Raw genomic sequence first — 24,134 nt, 5'->3', positions numbered from 1 at the left:
TTGGTTTTCATTTGACCGTACGATGAGCGAGCGAGGTGGTGACTTCCCTGCGCCTCCTCCTGCACCTAACGTCACTCAGACTGTCTTTGGAAAGTGTCAGAAATGAAAATGACCGTGCAGTTTTCATTCTGCTGATAGCGTTTGCAACCTTTATGCACGTGCTGCTGTTTTAAAACTGATTAAGTGTTTCAGGATGACATTTGAGGTAGGTGCGTTCCATAGTATTCTATCTTGAAAAATGTTATCATTTCACAAATAAGCTCTGGCTATTATTAGAATTATAGGACATTTGATTGACTAATTGATTGCTCTGGATTGTTAGAATTTTTCAGTGCGTTCAAACTGCACTTATATCTTTAACTCTCATGCAGATGGAGTTTACAGATAATTCCCTCACCTGGTTGTTACCTTGCGGACCTGGACATTTTGCACTGGCGCGAAGGAGCTGAGGCGGACGAACAGGGGACTTCAGTGTCATCTTATGATACGAACTGTCTACATGCCCCAAATCATGACAATGAGTTGCCAACAGACTTTATCAGCGGTACCTCTGGATCTACGGACCTCGACCAGAGGACGTGAAAGCAATGTTGACAACACAGCGAGTGACAGTGCTGAAGTGAAAGCGGAGATACCGGTAAACCAGCAAGACTGTATTAATGGATCGCGGACCGCTACCCCTGCTCCTGACCATCAAGTACTGGCACTTCAAATGACGCCACATCTTAAAGACCGTACAAGTCCGGACAAGAATGTGTGTACAAACAACTCAGACTCTGCTTTTGTCCAGGTTCGCGTAAAGCCCGAGTTGGTTGCGGACAACTCAGTTGCTGCTAAATCACAGGACGCATCAACTTCAAGGCTTCCCTTCAGGAAGCGTCCGTATCCTGGTGGATCGGAGTCTCCAGCTCAATCAAGCCCATTTTGCTCAAAAGATTCTGCAAACGGCGCAAAATCTCCTAAACTTGCTACAAATGTATTGAAAACAACCGACCATTATGAAGTTCAGGACGCGTTTGGACGTGTAATGGCACAAGACATCATTAGTGGTTCCAGGCAGTTGGACCCCTTAATCCTCCGTGAGTTTCAACAAGTTGTTTAATGATGGAATTAAGAGGAAAACTGTAGCATGATTCAATATTAAAATCACTACCTAGCCTAAGCCTTAAAGAAAGAAGCAGTTATCCTCAAAAAATGTTTGTCTGACTTTTATGGTTCTCATTTGCCCACACACATACACGGAGAGAGAGAGAGAGGGGGGGGGGGGGTCTTTATCATAAAGAACGTAAACAAAAAATAGTTACCGTGGCATACAGAGAGGTGAGTCAGCCCTTGGAATAAAGTGCAGTTGACAGATTGCGCAGTCATGGCTTGTCCAGACATTGTGAAATTGTCCGAGTTAATCTGATATGGAACAAGCTGTGGTAAAAGGTCAAAGTGAGGTTCCCTGCTATGAAATTTGGGCCCTGTGACAGACAATAATTTGTAAATACCAGAAATGGATGCTCTCCCCTGCTGTGCTGGGCCCTTAGAATACCCCACCACCCACCAATTACATTTGCTGCCAGGGCTAGCTTTTACCTAGTCTAGCGCATGCTTTTATTCAAAATCAATTAACATTTTATTTCACACCATTACTTAGTATCATGTTGCATGTAGCTGTAGGTTGTTTTATGTCATAAAATTAAGGTAGTCTAATGTTTCCTCAATAAACTGAGGAATTTGTGGGGGGAAATCCTGTTCATATTAAGTTGATTACTGTGATGAATGATTATTATATTATATTTTTGGTAATATCACAAAACACTTCCTGTAATTGCAGGAGTGTAAATTCATTTTGGCATCAAGTTGGATTCCAAAGTATAGTCATCATGTTACACCAGCCATCCAAGAGGTTGTGGTATTTGGCAGACACTTGTCCAAAGTGACTTACAGTATATGAAAACTATATTAGTTAAACAAATTATAGTGTTATGAGTTCTTATTTACTCTGGAGAGATTGTGGAAGTCAGATCAAGATGAATGTGAATATGATGAATTCGTAGTGTTCAGTAAAGTGGGTGTTATGGATTGAGCCGTACTAAGTGGTGGATCCAAGCTTGTGGTGGAGTCAGTTTGAAGTGTTTTTTTCTGTTGTGACATTAATTACCCCTTTTAAGTAAGCTCATTATGTACTATATTCACATTCAATTTGATATTGTTGACACTATGACATGTCAACATTAATGCATGAGTCCGTAGAATTAGTTAGATTCTTCCTGATTTTAAGATGGTCTCCATAAAGCAATTGTTTATGGTGTTTGGGACAGATTTTCAATTTTCATCAGAGTCTATAGGGGTGTGGTAGCTTTGTGATCTTTTCACCAAGGGCATTTTGAACCTAACATGGCAGATATTTGCATGGTTGATGGTTGACCCTCCTGTTGATGGTTGACCCCATTATCTGGATACTGCTCATGGCTTATTGGGATGATGTCCCATCAACCAAAAGAACACTACACTACAGATGCAATTTAATTACCTCAGCATTGTAGTAAGTGTCGTGGTGGTTGAGGTATTGAGGTAAACTCTTATGTTATGCAGTGTCTAAGCTCTACATCCCTACTCTACTCTACTCTACTCTACTCTACTCTACTCTACTCTACTCTACTCATCTCTACTCTACTCTACTCTACTCTACTCTACTCTACTCTACTCATCTCTACTCTACTACTCTACTCTACTCTACTCTACTCTACTCTGCCCAGGTCCCTGTGCATTGGCCTGGTCTGTCGTACCTCATGGACCCAGAGCACCCCCCGCCCCCTGGCAAGTCCAGATGGAACGGCTGCACGCTGATGTTGCTCTAGCCACACAACAAGACGATGATGGAGACACGTACGTTGTTTTTTTTATTGAGTCCACATTAGCTTTTTGTAAAGGTTTTGCATGTTTTTGAGAGATTCTCTCTCTCTCTCTCTCATACACACACGCACACACACATGCTCATACTGATTACTGATTACTCATACTATTAAGACAAATACACTTTCAACTTTCAACTTTTTTGTAGGTGGTTTGTAGCCTGACATCACTAGGCTCACTCACTTCATGAAGAGAATCAGGGTACTCTCCATGGGGAAATGTTTCCAACCCTAGCATAGTCTTTGCATTACCTTTGAAATCATTGGTTCAGCCTAACCAGGCGTTATTACTACCATTTACCACAACTACTTTAAATTTTAAATCTAACGTCATCCCCTCTCATTGCTGATTGGCCCACCATCCTAGTGGCTGGGAAACATAAGTGCATTGACAGGAGCCAGAGTAGTAGAAAATGAGCTGAGATACAGGCGGGCAGGGCCAGGCTTGCATGTTTGTGCAGATGTTCAAATTCGGACACTTGACTAAACTTCGCTTATTTTGTAACTTGTTGTTACACAGTATATATTATATAACAATTACATTGTTATACAATTATTGTTAATAATGCACAAAACAAAACATGCTCATTGGTGCAACCAGTGCCGCCACTCCCACCACGCGCATCACACACAGTGTGTAGGGCATCAAAGGACAGAGGGGGCACCAACATTTAGCCATTTAGTAGCTTTACTGCAAACTGCGTTTCAGTCTTCCTCGAGAGCGTTTACAATGTCAAAATGCACCAATATCATGCACCAACAACATGCAAGGATGATACTTTTTGGGTCCTCTCCACCACATAACAGATTTAACTTTACTTACTCCACTGAATTGGGAATGCATCTTGCACGCGCAGGAGAGAGACAAATAGAGTGGCAGATTCCAGCTGGCTTGTCATTGTGTATCTCTTTTTAATATTTGAAACTTTTAAAAGGAAATCATGAAAGCAACAAAGACGAGGCTACAGGAGGTTGCGACTTGCAAGGTTATCCAGTTCCCACTACTAAATTAATGTTTAAAAACACATAATGGTCTGTAAATTATAGGCCTTTTATTATACTTTGGGTGTTTGAGTTATCATTTAATTGTTTTAACAATATAAGATTAATCCCAATCAGGGGGGGGGGGGGGGTGGCACCACAAAGCAACTCGCTTAGGGCACCGAAATGGCCAGCAGCGGCACTGGGTACAACTCATGTGTAAGTGCAGGGCCGGCCCTGACAGTGCTAAAGCCCTAAGCAAGATTTTGCTTCATGTGCATATAATTATGATGACATATCACTCAGACTTGTGTATCTCTGTAGAGACCGTCTCCATTTTGTCAGACACAAAAACCTTTATGAGCCTGCTGTGGCGAATACAAGTGGGTTTTTTGTTTTTTTTACATGCATGCTTATGATTACATTGTATAGTTATTACCAGATGCAGCAGTGGACTGAAGTTTCTCATTAATTAACAGGCTATGCAGGATAGCACTCGGTTTGATGTGACAGAAAGTCACTTGCCACATGGTCTTGCAGCATATGTTAGTAGCCTACTTGCTGACTGGAGAATGATTTATGAAGATGTAAGCCAAGTGTGTGTGAGCATGTGTGTGAGCATGTGTGTATGTACATGTGTGTATGTAGCAGTATGCACTGGCTGATGTGAGTCAAAAGACTGACTGAGCGTCAGTTTCATAAAAGATCATTGTGGGTGTGGGTGGAAGTCTCGGGGGGGCTTATACAGATATTCAGGCTAAAGTGTGGAGGATGAGTAAATATAGCGTGAAGGCCACAGGACACAAGTCTTTCACACATGGATGCCTTCACTCTTACCTTAACCATCAAACAACTCCCACATGCAGCATCAGGTGGTATCAGAACACACACACACATGCACTCTCTCACATGAGTGAAACTCTGAACTATTTGTAAATACCATTGGTTTTGCATAAAGGGTATGATTGTTACACATCTGCTCAGATGCAGTAATGTTGCATTAATGACAGAATTCACATACTGTTCATTGCCTTTTTTTTTTTTTCAGCTGAATTTTCAAAGTAATTGTTTGTGATTACGTTTGTGGTGAGTGGTTTATTGTATGGGGCATTTTATAATGCCTCTTGCACAGTGTTGCATACGCACACTAGGTAAGCAAGCAATGTAAAGTACATATACAGGTTGTGGCTCAGTCTTCTTGCACAGTTGTGTGGAATTGCCCAGGTTCATTTGCTGGCAAACATCAACTTGTTAGAGGTTTTTTTTTTTTCAGATGAAAACTGAAAAAAAAAAAGACTTCAAGAGAAAAAAGAGTAAGATAAGAATACATACTCACGCACACACACAGGCGCACACACACCTTTACACAGACATACACATCCTACTTGCGTCAGACGGTTCTTCATCCTCTCACCCTGTTTGGTTCTCAGCGCTTCGTTAGCCCCTCACTTTCGGGAAAACCTGTGCGAGAGCGTGCTCGTCTTGTGACTGCGGTTTGTTCAGGTGTCTCTTTTCTCTCTCTAAAGCTCTCTCTTTTTCTTTGTGTGTTTTTAAATGAATGGGCTCAAAAACCCAAACATCCGCTTCATACTTCCTCTTTTACCGCTTTCTCGCAGTAGACTAATCTCTCCCCTCTCTTTTTTTCTCTCTTGTACACTTACTCTATTTCTTTCTCTCTCTCTCTCTCTCTCTCTCTCTCTCCCTTTTCCCCATTGAATGTTGCGTATTAAATTACTGTCCCATCAACTAATACCTCTTTTTTCAGCCCTTGTCTTGCTTTTTCTGCACTCTGGGACTGCATGTGGGGCAGCATGATCAGTGGTCCGCAATTCTGATTGAGTACACTTTTGTGCAGCAAATTGCTCCCCATGTTTGTCACTTGCCAGGGCTGACCTAGCGTTCATGGGCATCGGAAAAACCTTTTTCCCAGTGTTCACGTCACGTAATGTGTGAGTCAGAGGTTGGAAACCGGGGCTAGATTTTGCTAACAGAGTTGCCCAGTTAGGGGGTCGTCATCACTTTTGTCGTCACGTTGTAGGATGTAGGCTAGTTCGTTTGTAGTCCATGTGGCCTTTCATATCCAACAGTTTTAATGTGAACTTGGGAATTTGCTGTTTTTGTCACTTGAAAGCTGCATATCTTTCTTTCACAAGCATCTTGCACTATATTTGAAGCAAATACAGTTGTTTATTTAGGATTAGCGAGCGTATGTTTGTTGTGGCATCCGTGTTCGTCACACATTCCTTGCTGTAGGAAAAACAAAGTAATCACGGGGGCGGTCCTTGTCATTCCCAGGTGCCATGAATGCACCATGAGGATGTGCAGAGAGATGACGCTGACCAACAGGAAATGAGTTCAAATTGGCTTCACTTGTCTTTATTGAAGTCCTATTGGGTAGCTGTGTCAATTTCTTTTACTGTTTATGGCCATTAGGGGCACTGCAATTAGCACTGAATTCATTTCAGCTGATTTCAGCTGTTGATGAGTTTGGATTTAAAACTTCATTCCTGTGTCTGGTGTGACTGTGGAAGACCCCAAGGATGAGACAAGTTGTCATGTCAACCTAATTGTCCCATAAATTTGGCTTTGGCACACAGAGCCTCTGTTGTTGTGTACTTGCCTTCAAGGGGCAGCCGTGGCCTACTGGTTAGGGCTTCGGACTTATAACCGGAGGGTTGCCGGTTTGAACCCCGACCAGTAGGAACGGAGTAGGAACGAAGTGCCCTTGAGCAAGGCACCTAACCCCCTCACTGCTCTCCGAGCGCCACTGTAGCAGGCAGCTCACTGCGTTGGGATTAGTGTGTGCTTCACCTCACTGTGAGTGTGTTTCACTAATTCACGGATTGGGATAAATGCAGAGACCAAATTTCCCTCACAGGATCAAAAGAGTATATATACTTACTTATATAGCCCAATACCGTTACCAGAGGTGCATCTCCTCAAAGTTGTAACTTTGCATGGAGTTGACGCAGACTGCAAGTACTGTGACTGTGGTCAACTTGCCCTGGGTGTTGATAGCCAGTGGGCTTCAGCAGCCTGCTGTGGGTAGTAGCAACATGCTAGTTTGCTGACTGAAGCTTTGGAAATAAACTCAGACATATTTATGGTTACAATGACAAGGTTATCCAATTGTACACTGTCTATTTTTCAGTAAGTTTTTAAATCAGCACTTCGCCAGCAAGCAGTACTTTGTGGGCAGTTGTTGGGAGTTTGCTCACTAACATAACATAAACTGGCTGGAAGACACCACACCAATAACCTCAGATGTAGGCAGGGGCGCTTGCAGGAATTAATGCTATGGTACGCACACCCATCGCCCCCCCCGCAAAAAAAAAAAAATCACTCGTGAACAATATTTGTCCGTTTTAGGTCTGTGCATTGGTCAGCAAAAAAGTAGCCTACATAGCATAACAACATCCACATGCAATAATACAACGACAATGTCTACAATGACCTATTCATTTGGACAACTTGATTTCATTTGTGTGAAATAGTATGCATGCCAGGTGGCTAGGTGGTACTGTGAAGCACTGCCATACAACAACATCAAGAGCGCACGCATGCGTTGAAACTTCCTTCTACTTCTCTCCGTAGTAGTGCTTCACATCCCAGAGTTCTGTTTTCCCAAGGCGCCTGCCTGTATGTGAACCAGACGTGAACGGTAATGTGTTTCTTTTTAATAAACTGCCTGTACACTTACAAGGTTCTCAATGCTTCGGTTTACATGTAGAGACACTCATTATACTACTGAAAGGACTCCTGAATAGCTATCATAAGCAGCTAAGGCAACTTGAATGTCCGACTGATGGAAATAATGCGACGTTTGTTGTTGTTTGGCTGTACTGCACATGGATATGACGTCAACGCGTATGTGAGGATAGCTCAGAGCACACTTTTGCGTTTTCAACCCTTTAGACGGGAACGCGATGGTGAAGCGTCTTTAAGATTTCCACTGGAGGGTGGGTTCATTTTTTTGCGTTTTTAGGCCCCCAAAACGCTGTCGCCGTCTAAACGAAAGTCACATTTGATAAAATATTTTGTCGGTTTCACCCGGGAGCGTTGTCGTGTAAAGTGCAGTCTAACGTTCTGACAAGCACACCAATTGCCTACCTTGTTCTTGCCCATCTGGAATAACTCCTAGCTTTGCTGCCTCCATCCTCCAACATTGTGTGCTGATAACCATATATAGATAGACGAGTAAAAGAAAACAACAAGTAGCCTATTGTGTGTCTGCGTGCGTATTCTCTCTCCTGCTCAAACAAAATGTGTGCACGTTAATTTTGATAACGTGTTCACTAACTTTACGTAATAGAAAATGGCAAATAGCCTAATGGCATGCAGCTAAAGGGATACTGTGCATAGTTGGGAAGGTATTGTAGGCCAATTTGGTGTGAATACACACACACACAAGGGAAATTTTCTGTTGTTGAGTAGCTTGATGGTACGCACAGTGCGTACAGACGTACACCTGCAGGCGGGCCTGAGATTGTTGGAATATACTGTGTTTTACAAAATCTAAGAAAGAAGGACAAAAAAAGGCCAAACAAATGTAATGTACAAATTTAAAACAGTCTGAGTTTACCTCTCCAACTACCGAGTCTGTGGTGAGCTACGCAGACACAGGAGACACAGAATTGAAAAAGGTTTTCGACGGCATAGAGGCAATGGCGTCGAGTCGAGGCAGAACCATCAGCCTGAAGAGTGGTCCAGATCAACCCTTCGAACTTACAATCTCTAAAACTATACACTTGTTTTTTTTACCAAGCTTTTGTGTACATTTGCGTACACAACAGACTGTGTTATGAACAAGACCTTTAATCAGTCTCTAGCATAAACATGATAAAGCAATGATTGATGAACTGCACGATAACTACAAAGTTTGAGAGACAGCTTTGGTTGTACTTCTTTCAAGTACTGTTGCAGCAATTGGTGTCATGATAACCTCAGTCAGTTGCAAGTCAGCCTTCATGTTTGTCTTAAAGAAGTCTTCAAGGTAAAAGCTTAATTACTGTTTTTTAATTGCAGCTTTATTAAACTCACTCATCAAAAAAAAAACAAGTTTAAAGTAATTCATCTCTACCCAATAAAATCCCCTTGTGTGGTTGTTTGTGTCTCAGCAGCTGTCGGTTCTGGCGAACTATATGCCACAGTGCTGCGTTCGCGTCACGCTGGCTGGGGTTGCACTCGCAAGTAACTCTCGCTCGACACAGCTTCCCTTTGTTTACTGTCAGCCGATGGGCGTGTGAACTTCACGCCTGACCACAGGGGAGGTGAGGCTTGCGCGCGCCTCTCCCGAACAGGATGCCGCATCTGCGCCATGGTTGCGCCGCGGCCACCGCTCTTCATGGGCCTCGGGGCCGGGGCTGAGCGCTCCTGCGTCAGACCTAAGGCTCAGCCCCGGTGTTATCTGGCCCTGTGGTCTCACTCTGACAAAGCCACTTCCAGGAACCGGAGAGTTCAGAGCAGGATTTCACAACAGAACAGAAAGAGATAATGAGAGTAACATGGGCAGAGAGAGAGAAAGAGAGAGAGGAGAGATAGAGACAGAGAGAGAGAGAAAGAAAAAGAGAAGACGGTAAGAAACAGAGAGATAACATCAGAGATAACTAGATAATAATAATAATAATAATAAGCTTTATTTGTATAGCACCTTTCATACACAGAATGCAGCTCAAAGTGCTTTACATTTGAAGCATGTAACACAATAATAGTCAGTCAGTCATTATCAATCACCTTTCTTCATTGCTGGGGCCGTTTATGATTCTACCGCAGAGCGGTACAAAATATTACCGCCGCCCAGTCCAGCACATGTTTTCCACAAAAATAAGTCACGCTGAAAGGCATATATGATTCTAACTGTCTCACTGAATTGCATTATGCATACTCAATTCTCACTGGTATCTGCTATACAACAAGTACCAAAACATGATTAGTTCATAGATTTCACATGTATTATACATTTTATACAACCCCACCCCCATCTTGCCTGTTCATAATTCTGAGAAATTCTTGAATTGTGTGCATGTGTGCGTGTACATGTTTATGTTTATGTGTGTGTGGGTGTGTGTGCGTGCATGTGTGTGTTTGCCTGTTTATGTGCCTGTGTGTGTGCATGTGTATGCATGCGTATATATGTCTACTGTGTGAGTATGTGTCATACGTAGGATTACTGTGAATGTATGTGTGTGCGTGTGTATCTGTTTATGCACATGTGTGCATATGGAATGGGTTTACATGACCCCTGGAGGCAAACATATGCAAAAAATTGGTCATCCTAGGCCCTACGGTTCTCAAGATATTCAAAACGAAAAGCGATGGTTCCATGCTATCCATGTGGGGTTACATGCCCACCAAGTTTCGTGTACCCCGGTCTTTCAGTGTCCCGGGAATCCTTGTTGGTGTACGGTCACTAAATGTACACATAAATTATTTTATTGATAGGCCCCCCATGAACGAAAGTCCACGAAACTTGGCATGCATTCGGAGGGTGTCATAATGATCCTACACTTTCAATTTCGTGCAGTTTTGACCATGTCAGCCAGAGATATTGTGATGAAAACACTTAATGTTTTGCTTTTTAATTTTTAACTAGGTGGCGCTATTCATGAAATCAGTGGTTATGGAATGGGTTGACATGGCCCTTTGAGATCAACATACAAAAACAAAATGGTCCTCCTAAACCCTACGGTTCTCGAGATATTCACAGAAAACTGTGTCTGCCCTACCCTCCTTTCGGGGGGTCCAGTCCAGCGGGGGGGCTACAGATCAAAACGAAAACAGGAGGTTCCATGCTATCCATGTGGAGTTACATGCCCACCAAGTTTCGTGTACCCCGGTCTTACAGTGTCCCGGGAATCCTTGACGGAAATTTGGACATGCGAAAAAGAAAAAAAAAAATCTGACTAAACCTATATGACCGCTGCGCGGCGGTCATAATAAGATGAAGAAAGGGTCATATCACTGAGGTTTCTGGATGAGAAGTGCAAAAAGAACATACTGCTCAAATGTGGGTCACAACTGTAACCCGCAAGTCCCATCAGTCCACCTAGGCTCCAATGCACATTGGATTTACCAGGTAGCCTGGCTCTTCTTGCCACGGTTAATAGTCTGGACATTACACTATTTGCTGGGATCATGGTCTGGATGCTCTCTCTGGAAACTTGCTGGGCCATTCTAGCCCACATCAAGTGACTAGTTAGGGTGGCTAAGTGCAACGATATTTATTTGATACGTAGCCATGCTAGTGCGCATCGAAGAGCAAGATGAAAATGTTACTTCATCATGAGCAATGGCATTGTTTTCTGACAGGCAATAGGGTTTTGGGTAAAGGTGAACATGTGTCGTTGGTGGTGAAGTTAGAAGTAGGGTAATCCCATACTGGTCATTGTTGGTTAAAGTCTGGTCCATTGGGTCCAAAAGTAACCCGAGGTCTAAGCCCAATAGGATGCAACGACTGTAAACAATTCCCACTAGAGCAAAGCCAAGCTCTGTGTCTGGTTATGTAGATATGAAAATGAAAATCAACACACTACTCCCACTTAAGGAACCTCTTTAATAAATCAATGAATGGGAGCTATAGGGGCAGACTTCTTTCTCATCTCTCCATGTTCCTTTTTTGAGTCCAGCATCTGCACTTATTTGTGGTGTACTTACTACTCTTTGTAGTATGTATGTCCTAAGCCGTGTTGGCGGTGGTAGTGTAGCGGTTAAGGAGCTGGGCTAGCATGCAGTAGCCTGAAAATTGTCGGTTCAATTCCCGGCTTCCACCGTTGTGCCCTTGAGCAAGGCACTTAACCCCAAGTTGCTTCCGGGACAATGTAATCCCTTGTAATATAGCTGACATATGTAAGTCACTTTGGTCAAGAAGTGTCTGCTAAATGTAATGTACCAGGACTGTATTGTGAAAGTAATTTTAGTACTTAGCAGAAGACCGACTCTCAGCTAATGTGGGTCGGTTCTAGCTCATCTGCTCAAATCTCAAACAAATTCAACAGTCTTTTACTCACATAATGTTATTGTTCTCATGCAGATAGCCATTAAGGGAAGTTGTATAGTTTTTAGCTATTTCAGCACTGTGACATGAATAGGTGTCTACTGACATGTTTGCTGAAATGATGAGGGCAGGGCCCCACAAGCACACACACACACACACACACACACACACACACACACACACACACACACACACACACACACACACACACACACACACACAAACACACACACACACACACACACACACATACACACACACACACACACACACACTTGAATTTCCCCTTGAGGATCAATAAAGTATCTATCTATCTATCTATCTATCTATCTATCTATCTATCTATCTATCACACATACACACACAAGCGCACACACACACACACACACACACACACACACACACACACACACACACACACACACACACACACACACACACACACACAGAGCAGAGGTCAAGTAATAATGAACTCTTGCAGAAAATGGCAGCGGAACATTCAGAGTTCAAAGGTCAGTGTTGAATCATAGTAACATGAACAGACCTCTTCTGATTTTGTTGAAGTGATGACTTGTGTGGATGTAGTTTTTTCTCCTATCATGCAAGCACACACACACACACACACACACACACACACACACACACACACAAACACACACACACACACACACACACACAAACACACACACACACACACACACACACACACACACAGAAGAGGTCATTGGAGTTCGTTGGAAATATTTAGGCTGCATGCTACCTTATGCACTCTACTTGTTTTCATCAGCCCCAGATGACCATCTGATTATGAGATCATTTACCGTCAAAGCCACCATATGCTATGACAGAGAAGTGTCAATGGTGACGGTGCAATTTTACTTCCTGGCAGACCACAGGCTTCATCACGTCCACTTTGGCTGCCCAGCAGCCTTCTCATATCAATGGGCCACATCATTTTCACTTCCTCTTTTTGTACTATATGTAAACCTTTTTCTTTGATCAGTTTCATTTTCAAAATAAATGGACACACTTTTTAGTGTAGTAAGTCAGCATATACTCCCCGGTCATACCAAAGGGCCAAGACAGACATTGCGAGACAAAAATCTAAAATTATGTCTAGTTTCAGCACTTTGTAGTGGTTGTACTTGTGGTTTGCAAAACTCACATAACAAGTTTAGGATTAACTGGAAATTAGCACGTTCATATTCAGGAATGTCATGGCGAGGGCTTCTTCCTACAGTGGAAATAGCTCAGCAACAAGCTTTACTGGTGGGTTGAATCAAGTGCAGGACTCCCGTCGGTTTTCCTGTTATCTTTGTTTATATTCCTTTCGATTTTGCAAGCAGGTAAATAGGTTAGCAATCTGGTTATATATGCTTACTTCCTTTTGGGCAGATGGGTGCTTTATTTAAACTATCTAGGACTTTGAAATGTGAGAAGGAGCATCACATTTATTGGAAGGACCTTGTTAATGAAAAACTAAGCTGAGTCTTACCTGATGCACAGCATCCTCGTTGGCATTGTGGTGCATGAGCCATACCTGTTTGTCCATCAAAATTCCCCTGTGAAATAATTGTCCCTAGCTTAAATGAAAGCATCAACTGAATGTAACCTATACAATTGCATAATTAAAACAACAAAACTGTGAAATGTTGAGGAAGGTATATCTTTGGCGTTTCAGTTGTACACATCTGCTATCTATCTGTGTAGATAAAAGTGTACTGAGAAATGATCTGTGATGGGTTAGCTTGAAAGGGGCCACAAATCATCAGAAGAGTTTCCTGTCTTCCTGTGTGAGTACCATCTCCTGATTTATGGTAACCGTTTTCATGGTAAGTGTTTGAAGGATCTGAGAAAAATAGAAAAGAAATATGTGAAAAGTCCCAGTGAAGGGAGAGCCAGATTGCGATTATAATAATTATTATTCAAAAGAGAAAGAACAGTGGCATTGTCCCTGAAGACAGGAAATGACCTCAAACCAGACTAGCTCTTACTGGAAGCAACCTTAAACTCACACACACTCTCTCTCTCTCTCTCTCTCTCTCTCTCTCTCTCTCTCTCTCTCTCTCTCTCTCTCTCTCACACACACACACACACACACACACACACACACGCACACATGCATGAAGAGATCAATGTAATCAGCCATACATGCACAAACAGTTCACACTAGCATTATACAGTCACACACCAAGTCCACAGGTATCCAGGTATCCAAATGAACACACGCACACAAACACACACGCATACACACACACACACACACACACACATACACAGATGTACTTGACTGAGTTCTTCCTGGTCCCAGACGTTTTTTTTCTGTGAAGCTTCAGAGCACATTGACGTGCCCCACAAGCTTCATGATATGATAACAATTTCCTTGTAGACTATACTGTTCCGTTTATGGCAGCAGATTCACACAGACACATTCTACAAGTACCTGCCATGCCTTGTCCCACTCCAGCAAAAGGAGAGGGGGGGGGGGGGGGGGGGGGTGCCTAAAGTGAGACGTAGCCCTGAGATTTTGACTGTATACAACTTGTGATAGATGTGGGGGTTGCTTGACAGACATTTCATATGTGAGTAGCGATAAAGAAAATATGTGCCCTAAGTGTGTCTTCTGATTGTGACATTTGCACTTTTACTTCATGTATTTTTAATGATTGGGCATTCTGAATGGTTTAATTGATTTGAAGAAAGTAATTTTGTAAGTCGCTTTGGATAAAAGCGTCTGCAAAATGAATAAATGTAAAATGTAAATGGAAGAAGTTCTGAAAGTGAATCATTAACCTAAATGACCTACTTAAAGGTAATTATTATTGTGTTTTTTAGGCCTCTTCATATAGCTGTGGTCCAAGGTCAGGAGCAGATGGTCCACAGACTGATACACATTCTAAAATGGGCGAAGAAAGATGTGGACATCTACAATAACATGAGACAGGTGAGACACAAACACACACACACACGATCCCCCCACCCGACCACACACCTACACACACAAAAGATATATGGGATAGTATCTGACTGTTTCATAACCAAGAAGGAAGTTGTTGCCCATCACTGGACCAATCACCACTGCTCCCACCCCTACCACACTCTTGGTCATTACATAAAACCCGGTTCTTTTATGACAGACTGTCCCTGCGGCAGACACCTCTTCCTCCCCATGAACAGGTTTGTGTGTTTGTGTGTGAGAGAGAGTTAGTGCTGGATGGGGACAAGAGACTTGTCAGTTCTCCCTACTTCTACATCTCATTACATTCAAGTCCTTAGAGTAATGCTCACAAGTGTCCCAAGCCCTGGGATTTTCTCTGAGTCTTCATCTGTGAGTGAGTCGCAGCACCGCCTTTCATTCATTCCTGTGATGCTAGCCTTGCATGTCTGAGGCCTAACCTCAGAAATTACCTCAGCCCTGCCTAATCTGCACACAGAGGCCACTTACCAGAAGTAGCATCCTTTTTCATCCTGTCAGCTCTCTCTCTCTCTCTCTCTCTCTCTCTCTCTCTCTCTCTTCCCCTCCTCTCTCTATCTTTTCCTCTCTCTCTCTCTCTCTCTCTCTCTGGTTTAGGCTTGTTATCGTACTATGCTGTCTTATAGCTAAAAAAAGAAAATGCTGGTTGACAGACCTCTTTCACACAGTAGAGTTCACAAAATGATAACTGATCAATATCCAGATTGATTTGCGTAAGGGATAAGGGCTGTAGTGTTGGCCAGCCATGTTTCCTCATATTTGTTGTTGTCTCATTTTCCTTTTCTTTGTAAAGTTGAATGGAATGAAACAGCTGCAACAAATGGTATAATCGAATAGACCATCTGCTATCTGTTCACTGTCCCATTTTTCATAATGTACAACTCTCCTGCATTAGAAACCATAGTAAAGTAACAAGGCCCCGTTGCAGTTGGTAGCAGTAGCCATTTACCACTAGTTTATGGTTTGTCCCCACAGTCGGTTGCAAAGCAAGGTTGTTTACATCTTTTGCTAGACACAGTCCTTCCCCTTGCGTCTGCCCTGAAATTGAAATGCAGAATGACATTTGAAATGCAGAGTGGCCTTCCTGTGCCCTGTCACCACTGCAGAAGCAGCAGGTTGCTGTCTGTGCTCTTAGACAGATGTTGTTGTATGTGCACTGTAAGACAGCATGAGAGGGACACATGTGGTAAGGTTGGCACTGTTAGAAATATTAGTGCTATTTGGGGTATTTTGCAGTGAAATTGTTACAAGGAAGCTAATTACGATTTTCTCAGGAGAGATACTGTGCTTGTCACTGTGTGTGTGTGTGTGTGTGTGTGTGTGTGTGTGTGTGTGTGTGTGTGTGTGTGTGTGTGTGTGTGTGTGTGTGTGTGTGTGTGTGTGTGTGTGTGAGCGTGTGTGCATGTGCCAGTGTGTGGGTGTGTGTCATAGGCGAATGTACAGCAAACAGCTGCACTGCGCCTGTTCACTTTAGTATCCTCATTCCGCGAAGTCACATGACCGGGTTGTTTCTCAATATACCTTTGGTTGAGGTTCATTGGGTAGAATAGGGACTTTCCCTTCTCTCTCACCCTCCCTCCCCTCGCTTTTGCATCCTTTCTAATGTTGTCTGTCTATCTCTATCTTCTTTTTCTCTCTCTCTCTCTCTCTCTCTCTCATACACACACATACACACACATACAGTAGTAATTTTGTAGGCCTTTAATGAAGTCATGGTTAGCCTTCTTTGCTGTTTGCATTTAAAAATGTAATTATTTATCTCCAGGACAAAAGTTTTGTCGGTTTTAAAGATGTCATGATCATGTCAATCCTTCACTAATTATAGAATCAATGTTTTTTTTTAGGATCTCTGAAAGTATTGTTCTGGAGTATTCTGTCGTTATTGTCTCGGGCGTCGATTGTATTCATTACTACTTGCTCGCTTGCTACTTTCAACAACGAAGCTTCCGCATGCCTTGCCCGTTTTTCTTAAGTCAACATTGTTGGCGTCTTTATCCTTGTACTAATCATGTTTGTTTTTCTCTTTCTTTCTCTTTCTTTCTCTTTCTTTCTCTCCCTCTCTCCCTCCTTCTTTCCGTCTCCATTTTTGGCGGAATGTAAATCTCAGGACAGTAAGGGAGACTGAAGGGATTTTCCCTGAGTAGTGCCATTTCCCTCTCTCTCCCCTCCTCCTGACCTGCCCCCCAGGCATTTCCTCTGTCTCTCACACCTTCCCGTCCTCAAATGCTCTAGGACTCTTTTTTTCTCCTTTCCTCTTTTCTTTGTTTATGTTTTTTTGGTTGGAAAGGTAATAGGTAGAGTAGGTTATCGTAGTGCACACTGATACTTCCCAGTATGAGTGTGCATTACAACATTTAAAGAGATACATACCAATCTGACCATTGGTCAACCTGGTGTACTTTATGTGTGTGTGTGTGTGTGTGTGTGTGTGTGTGTGTGTGTGTGTGTGTGTGTGTGTGTGTGTGTGTGTGTGTGTGTGTGTGTGAGAGAGAGAGAGAGAGAGAGAGAGAGAATGAAACTGTGTGTAACTTTGCAAACATGGATGTGAAAGCACACATGGCTCACTGTTATCTATCACTATGATTCAGAGCGGACTCAGGGAAATGGGAGTGCTGTTTTCATAGGAAGGGAGGGCCAGCAGAGTTGTGACACAAGAGGAATTTCTTCTGCCTCTTCCTTGCTGTTGTTCTGGCATTTTTTTTTCACCTCTCACCCTTACTGGAAGAACCTCCCTCCCAACACTGGTCCAATATAATAGAAAACTACCCTCACTGCTGTTGCTTCAGAAGCGAAAGTCATTGGCGTTTTTTGGCAAGTAAAACCCCAAGGTCCTCAGGCACCGGGGGTTTCTCACAGATTTCATTACGACGGAAATTCTGCTGGCATTGCATAGCAGTTCTTGGATATGATCAACATCTTCCTGTTTTAAAACACATGTTAAGTGCATTGATTTGGATTAGATCCATAAGAAGTCACAAACAGTTTCCCTCGTCCCATGGAAAAATGCTTGGTGTATATGCAAATTAGTTTCATTCTACCAGGCATGGTGCTGAATGTCCTGCCACCGGATGATTTTGACAGCAAGCCTCAACTACTCCTACAACTTTTAACATAACGTCCAAAGCATTATGATTCCTTGTGATTTACCTGCAGCTTTGTGTGACCTCATACAATCTCAATGATGACCATTCACTATTGTATTTGTTCTGCCTCATTCTCATTCCTTATTTGTTCTGCCTCATTCTGTTCAATTACTATATATATATATATAGTAAATAGGCATTTTAAAAGGTCCCAATTCATATGATGCTCTTAGCTCTTGCCAATTTGGTGTATGTTCTTTTTATATACTCTACTTTGCAGACACAGGTTGATTAGAGATTACACATTTCCAGTTGCATTGCCCTACAATCAATCAAGTAATCTTTTCAGTTCCCATATCCCTGCTGCTATGGTCAGGTGGCCTACTGGTTAGGGCTTCGGGCTTTTAACCGAAGGGTTACCAGTTCGATCCCTGACCAGTAGGACAAATGTGGGCGGGAAAGTGGTTGAGCACTGCTCTCCTATGCCCAGATCCACGGCTGAAGAGCCCTTGAGCAAGGCACCTAACCCCTCACTGCTCCCCGAGCACCGCTGTAGCAGGCAGCTCAATGGTCCGGGTTAATGTATGCTTCACCTCACTGTGTGTTCACTGTGTGCTGTGTGTGTTTCACTAATTCACGGATTGGGATAAATGCTGAGACCAAATTTCCCTCACAGGACTCAAAAGAGTATATATACTATATAAAAAATACATACGAACACACATACATAGACACCCTTTCTCTTTTTAAACCTGTCTGGGTTTGTTTTGAGTTTTTATCAGTGGACTTTGTATCAGTGGATTGCTAAACCTGCTGCAGATAAGGCCGTTAAAGTACATTATGTCATCCTTCGTGGGGAAATCCCATCAGTTTGTTGGTCCTAGGTGGACAGGGTGTCCCTTCGCTTATATGTGTAGGCCCACTGATTTTGTTGTGGTGACCTTTAGCCTGCTAAACTGGTTCCAGGTCATAAGGGCTCTTGTGACGGGAATCGCGAGCAGGAAGTGGTTTATCGTTTCAAGTCTGAGGTATACGGTGTTACTTCTCAAGAAAAACAAATAGGCATTCTCAACAGCTAAACTGACGCATGTTGCACAAAAAGATGCTGTTTTCTTGTGTCACCGGCCCATGAGACACATGTAGTGATCCATATATACTTTAAAATCTATTCCTCAGTCTATTGAGTCTATTCTTCAAGTCATGAGCTTGTCTGTACAGTAAATGGGAAGTACATCCTGACATCACTTTTCTCTCTCTATTTCTGTCTGTCTGTCTTTCTGTCTGTCTGTCTGTCTGTTTTTCTTTCTTCCTGTCTTTCTTTGCTGTTGTTCCCTCAGACTCCACTGCACTTGACTGTCATCACTGGCAACGTGGACCTCGTGAAGGCTCTGCTGAGGGCAGATGCTGACCCTGGTGCCCTGGACCGCAATGGTCAGACCACTCTCCACCTGTGTTGTGAATACAACCAGGCCTCCTGCCTCTCAGTCATCCTCTCCCACCCCTCTGGCTCTGTCTTGTCCTGGCTGGAGACCCGCAACTATGAGGGTGAGTTTGACAGGCCAGAGGTATCCCTTTGGCCCCAACGGGTTCAGTCGTTCTGAACATGCCAGCCACTGTGTTTTTGGGTGCCAAGACCCCATTAATGGCACTGTTTCCGGGCTATTGTGTCTAGATGGCCCTCAAGTTGAAATACACTATATGGACAAAAGTATTCAGATGCCAGCCATTACACCAAAGATTCTAGAGCGGAGCTCTGTTCTAGCAAACAGGAAGCAGAATTGCAATTCGAATTGTGCACAACCCTGATTTCCACAGGATTTTAGAGTGTCTGTTAGGGGTGTAAAGGTGAAAATATTCATACCGAAGCGTTTAGGTACAGGGTGTTCATAAAATGGCCCTGATATGGCACTAGACATTAAGAAATCATGTTCATTTCAAATACTTATATCACAGCAGTAGTCCAGCCAGGATATTGTTGTATTTATTGTTGTATTTTAAAAAGTGAAGTTGCAGCCCTCAACTGATGTTGATGTTGTGTTTTGTCATGTCATGTTGTGTTTTGGCCTGATGTGCCACCCTCCACCTATCTACTAATCACGAAATCAGCAGTGTTTCGGCATCCGGGTTGGCAACTTCGAGTCAGGGGGGAGGGCAGGGGATACACCTCTCTACAGTAATTTGAAAGTGATTACAGTGCCAGTTTTGGCCACAATCTTACATATGGTTCCTTTAAATTAGGAATCCTTTTAAAGGGAAGTGAATGAAATGAAATCAAGGAAATCTGTGACTGCTGACTGTGAGTATCGAGCCAGAACCCAGCAAGTAATTTGAGGTTTGGTTACTAGAGTCAGCAAAACATGTGACGTGTGATGTGTCATAAGTCAAATGTTCAGTCAGTATCAGGTTGATGGTTTCACAAACAGTTTCATTAGGATGCAAATTCAGAATGCATTTTCAGTTCAATTACATTTAATTCATATTTAGATATTTTGCAGATGCGTCACAGCATATTATATTAGCAAAAGCCCAAAGGTTTTCAGTAACAGTGCAAAAGAGTGCAACAGTGCATTGCCCAAGCTTATGTTATGATTTGAAACAGAATTATGGACGTCTAGCTCAATTCAGGTATAAGAGCCTGATCACTGTGACTGTTAAATGAATGCAGCTGGTTATGTGTTATGTGCATGGGCATAACTGTGTGTATGGAGGGATATAATGATTAATGTGACTTTGATCTTGTGTTCCTGGGTGTAAAAGGAACGGAGCATTTCCTGTTTAGCGAGACACGCTAGGGCAAAGCCTAGTTTCCCCATGGCTGGCCAGAAAGCCCCTAGAAATACAAATCGCCCCCTCAATGAGAGGGGTTAGGTGTAGGCGTGTGTGTTTCTGTGTGTGTGTGTGTGTGTGTGTGTGTGTGTGTTTCTCTGTGTGTGTGTGTGTGTGTGTGTGTGTACTGTATAAAAGAGTGGGGTTTTGGGGGATAGAGAGAGAGAGAGATAGAGAGAGAGAGACCTAGAGAGAGATAGAGATGTCATCATTGTGTGTGTGTGTGTGTGTGTGTGTGTGTGTGTGTGTGTGTGTGTGGGTGTGTGTGTGTGTGTGTGTGTGTGTGTGTGTGTAAGAGTGTGGAGAGATGAAAATAAGCCACACAACTAAACATGTCTTTTCAGGCCCGTTTGAGGCCCATACATATCACAGATCAAAGGAGTGTTGTCTCTGTGCCCACCTCATACACTCTCCCTCGTGAGTCAGAGTGTATTTCTGCACATGCTCTTTTGTGCACATGCTCAAGCTCCAGCTAAACGGCCACTGAGCGATATCCCTATCCACCCACAGGGCTCTCTCCTCTCCACCTGGCTGTTCAGAGCGGAAACCAGGAACCGGTTAAACTGCTGCTGAAGAACGGCGCAGACATCAATGCAGTGGTAAGCTACTGACCCCATCTCTACCTCATCCTCCCCATCGTCCACCAGACGTGTCCACCCCATCCCCGTGGTCTTGGTTTTATGCCAGACTAAAGTTTTGGGTTTTTTACCAGTTCAGTGACTAACTCTGGTCATGTTTTAATTTCTCAATGCTAAAGCCACAAGCAAGCCAAACTAACTTTCAGTATGTCTCTGATGAGTCAGCTCAATTGTGTTTTTCTATTGTTGTTCCACCAGGACAACAAGAGTGGTCGAAGCCCACTCATGCATGCGGTGGAGGCCAACAGCATGGAGATGGTCAACCTGCTCATTGAGGTAGGCATATATTTCTACAAATGTCAGTCTGAGTAAATGAGTGTGTGTATGTGCGTGTGTGCGTGTGTGTGTGTGTGTGTGTGTGTGTGTGTGTGTGTGTGTGTGTGTGTGTGTGTGTGTGTGTGTGTGTGTGTGCGCATGTGTGTTTGTGTGTTTGTGGATGAAGGGGTGAAGGAGAGAGAGACTGTCTGTCTAGACAATAAATGCAGTGAAATAAGGGATGCATTGTAATCTGTCAAATCAGATAGTATTCTATTCCACTACATAAATCTACATTACAGAACAGTAAAAGTTGTAAAACAAGTTCAGTGCATACTCACTATCGACAAACATTTGACTCAGATAAACAATAGATAGATAGATAGATCCCCAGGGGAAATTCAAGGTCTCAGTAGCATACAGACAACACACACATTCACTAACAGCAGAAAAAGTAATTAAAAGTATATAATATAAAAACACAACTAAAGCAATAAGGACAGTAGAAGATAAAGAATATACTAAATATACTAAAATACAAATTATACTAACTAACACTTAATCTAAATCAATTCTAAAAACAGTATCCACATCCACAATTCATTTGGCGCCCCCTTGTGTGATCCTTGCATATAGTGTGGCTGTGACGTAAATGCCCAATCCTACAGTGGCAACACGGCTCTGCACAGTGCCTGCGGTCGGGGCTACGTAGAGGCAGTGCGGACCCTGCTGAAAAATGGAGCCGACAGCAGCCTGAAGAACTACCACAACGACACAGCAGTCATGGTGGCAAAAAACAAGAGAGTGAGTGGGGTGGTTTACTCAAGAAAGAGCTGACTTACTATTTTCAATCTGGCTCATGAGCAACTCTTCTATTCTTATTGCCAAGTCAATAGCAACACCATGTGGACATTATCTGTCATACATTTAAGATAGTAATTCTAGACTCCCTACCCATTATACTCACAATACCTTTAAGTGCAGTACTGTTTGATTTCTATCCTTTTTTTAATCGCAAAATATATTATTAGACTCTTGAAAGCCAGTTCAAGATGTTTTCTTTGTTTGATTGATTTCTATCCTTTTTTAATCGCAAGATATATGATTATGAGACTCTTGAAAGCCAGTTCAAGATGTTTTTGCTCAAACGACAACATTTTATTTTCAGGTCACAGATGTGCTCCGAGGGAAGGGGTCACGGACCATACCGACCAGAACTGACATCCAGAGTTCTGTGCATTCCCCTCAACACAATACATCGCTTCCAAAGCAGTTCAACATTAATGGTGAGCTAGCCCCTGGTTAATGTAAACCTCAATGACATTTTCTTTCCAGATTTTCCCACTCATTCTAGTACTGTGTAATACATATTTGTTTACGGCTGTTTTAGGGTCTGCATCTCCAAGGCTTGTTGGATGTTTGCCTGTGGCTTCCCAACACACAGGCTCTCATTCTCCCTTCACGCCGGTGACACACTCCCCTCTTGGCCCAGCAGCAGACGGTCTGTCGAGCCGACAGTCTTCTGTCGAGGTCAAGGAAAGAGTGTTACTGCAGAAGAACTTAGGACATCACAGTGTGGTCCGAGAGAACCACTTTTCTCCATGGACACCTCAGTCATTGTTTTCCTTCTTCCCAGGCTACACACAACAGCTGAGCTCACAGATGCCTCCTCATTCAGTGTATCCAGCTGGTTTACCTGGACTAGTCTTGCCCAGTGGCCATCCTCCACAGATTCCATTTTTTCCAAGATCTCAGATTGACCAGTCACGGTCCTCAAGTCGTAGCAGTGACCAGTCGGATGTATCTACAATGAGTGTGAACAGTGATAGCAAAGGGGAGAGCTGCCTGGACTAATCAGCTAAAATGAATATTCCCTTTTCGTGACAACTGAGGTTTCCAAACTGATTTAATTTTTGAGTGAAGATGTCCTGAAGAATGCTTTGAGAACAATGAACAGTCTACACTGGTTTTATTTTACCCCCCGAGTATGTGATTGGAATCAATATACAATGTACTTAGACCATGCAATTCCGTAATTGTAAATAATGTAAATGTTAAACAAGGATGCACTGTCTGATCATAAAGCACAATAATACCCAGACAAACAAAATGCATGACCAGGAAATTGTTTCTTCTGATAATATTGTTTCCTCCTTACTCTCTACCAAATACAACATTTTTAGAGGGTACAATAAAAGGTATAGTTACAGTATATGAGCCATGAAACTAGAAGAATGAATGTATTTGTTTTAACCTACAAAAATAACTTTTTGCATGAGGCAGAGGTACGATGAAAGTCAAAGAGAGGGAAAAGGCTTTCAGTTTTATATAGAGGCTACAAAATATTTCAGGAACTTTAAGTTGATGTGAATGTAGAGTGAGTGCACCAATATGTAAACCACCACATTTGAAATATAGCATTTTTCCCTCTTTGCATGTTGTGCGTTCTTTTTGACTCTGTAGCCTACCTTTGACTGAGAG

The 24,134-nt window shown here is 42.8% G+C and overlaps 1 protein-coding gene across 2 annotated transcripts; it reads left to right on the top strand.

Moving 5' to 3' along the window:
* Positions 1 to 24,087, top strand: bcl3 (BCL3 transcription coactivator). 2 transcript variants are annotated; one of them, XM_042106129.1, is made up of 10 exons: positions 1 to 205; positions 372 to 1,079; positions 2,748 to 2,877; positions 14,713 to 14,821; positions 19,272 to 19,479; positions 21,271 to 21,359; positions 21,597 to 21,674; positions 22,290 to 22,457; positions 22,822 to 22,939; positions 23,044 to 24,087. In XM_042106129.1, the coding sequence occupies exons 2-10, from the start codon at positions 482 to 484 to the stop codon at positions 23,505 to 23,507; spliced, it is 1,962 nt and encodes a 653-aa protein (XP_041962063.1). In that variant the 5' UTR covers positions 1 to 205; positions 372 to 481; the 3' UTR covers positions 23,508 to 24,087. The 2 variants fall into 2 exon arrangements, with proteins under 2 accessions (XP_041962063.1, XP_041962065.1); XM_042106131.1 differs by having other exon boundaries at positions 1 to 209.
* Positions 24,088 to 24,134: the final 47 nt, after the last annotated feature.

This window comes from Alosa sapidissima, chromosome 10 (assembly GCF_018492685.1).
Source record: "Alosa sapidissima isolate fAloSap1 chromosome 10, fAloSap1.pri, whole genome shotgun sequence".
NCBI classification, from domain to species: domain Eukaryota; kingdom Metazoa; phylum Chordata; class Actinopteri; order Clupeiformes; family Clupeidae; genus Alosa; species Alosa sapidissima.
This window is presented reverse-complemented; position numbering and strand designations above follow the sequence as displayed.

Excerpts from the sequence above, each read along its gene's own strand:
- bcl3 (XM_042106129.1), top strand. The coding sequence starts at position 482 with ATGATACGAACTGTCTACATGCCCCAAATCATGACAATGAGTTGCCAA. Across the intron at positions 1,080-2,747 it reads GTTGGACCCCTTAATCCTCC|GTCCCTGTGCATTGGCCTGG; the intron begins GTGAGTTTCAAC and ends TACTCTGCCCAG. Across the intron at positions 22,458-22,821 it reads TGGTGGCAAAAAACAAGAGA|GTCACAGATGTGCTCCGAGG; the intron begins GTGAGTGGGGTG and ends TTTTATTTTCAG.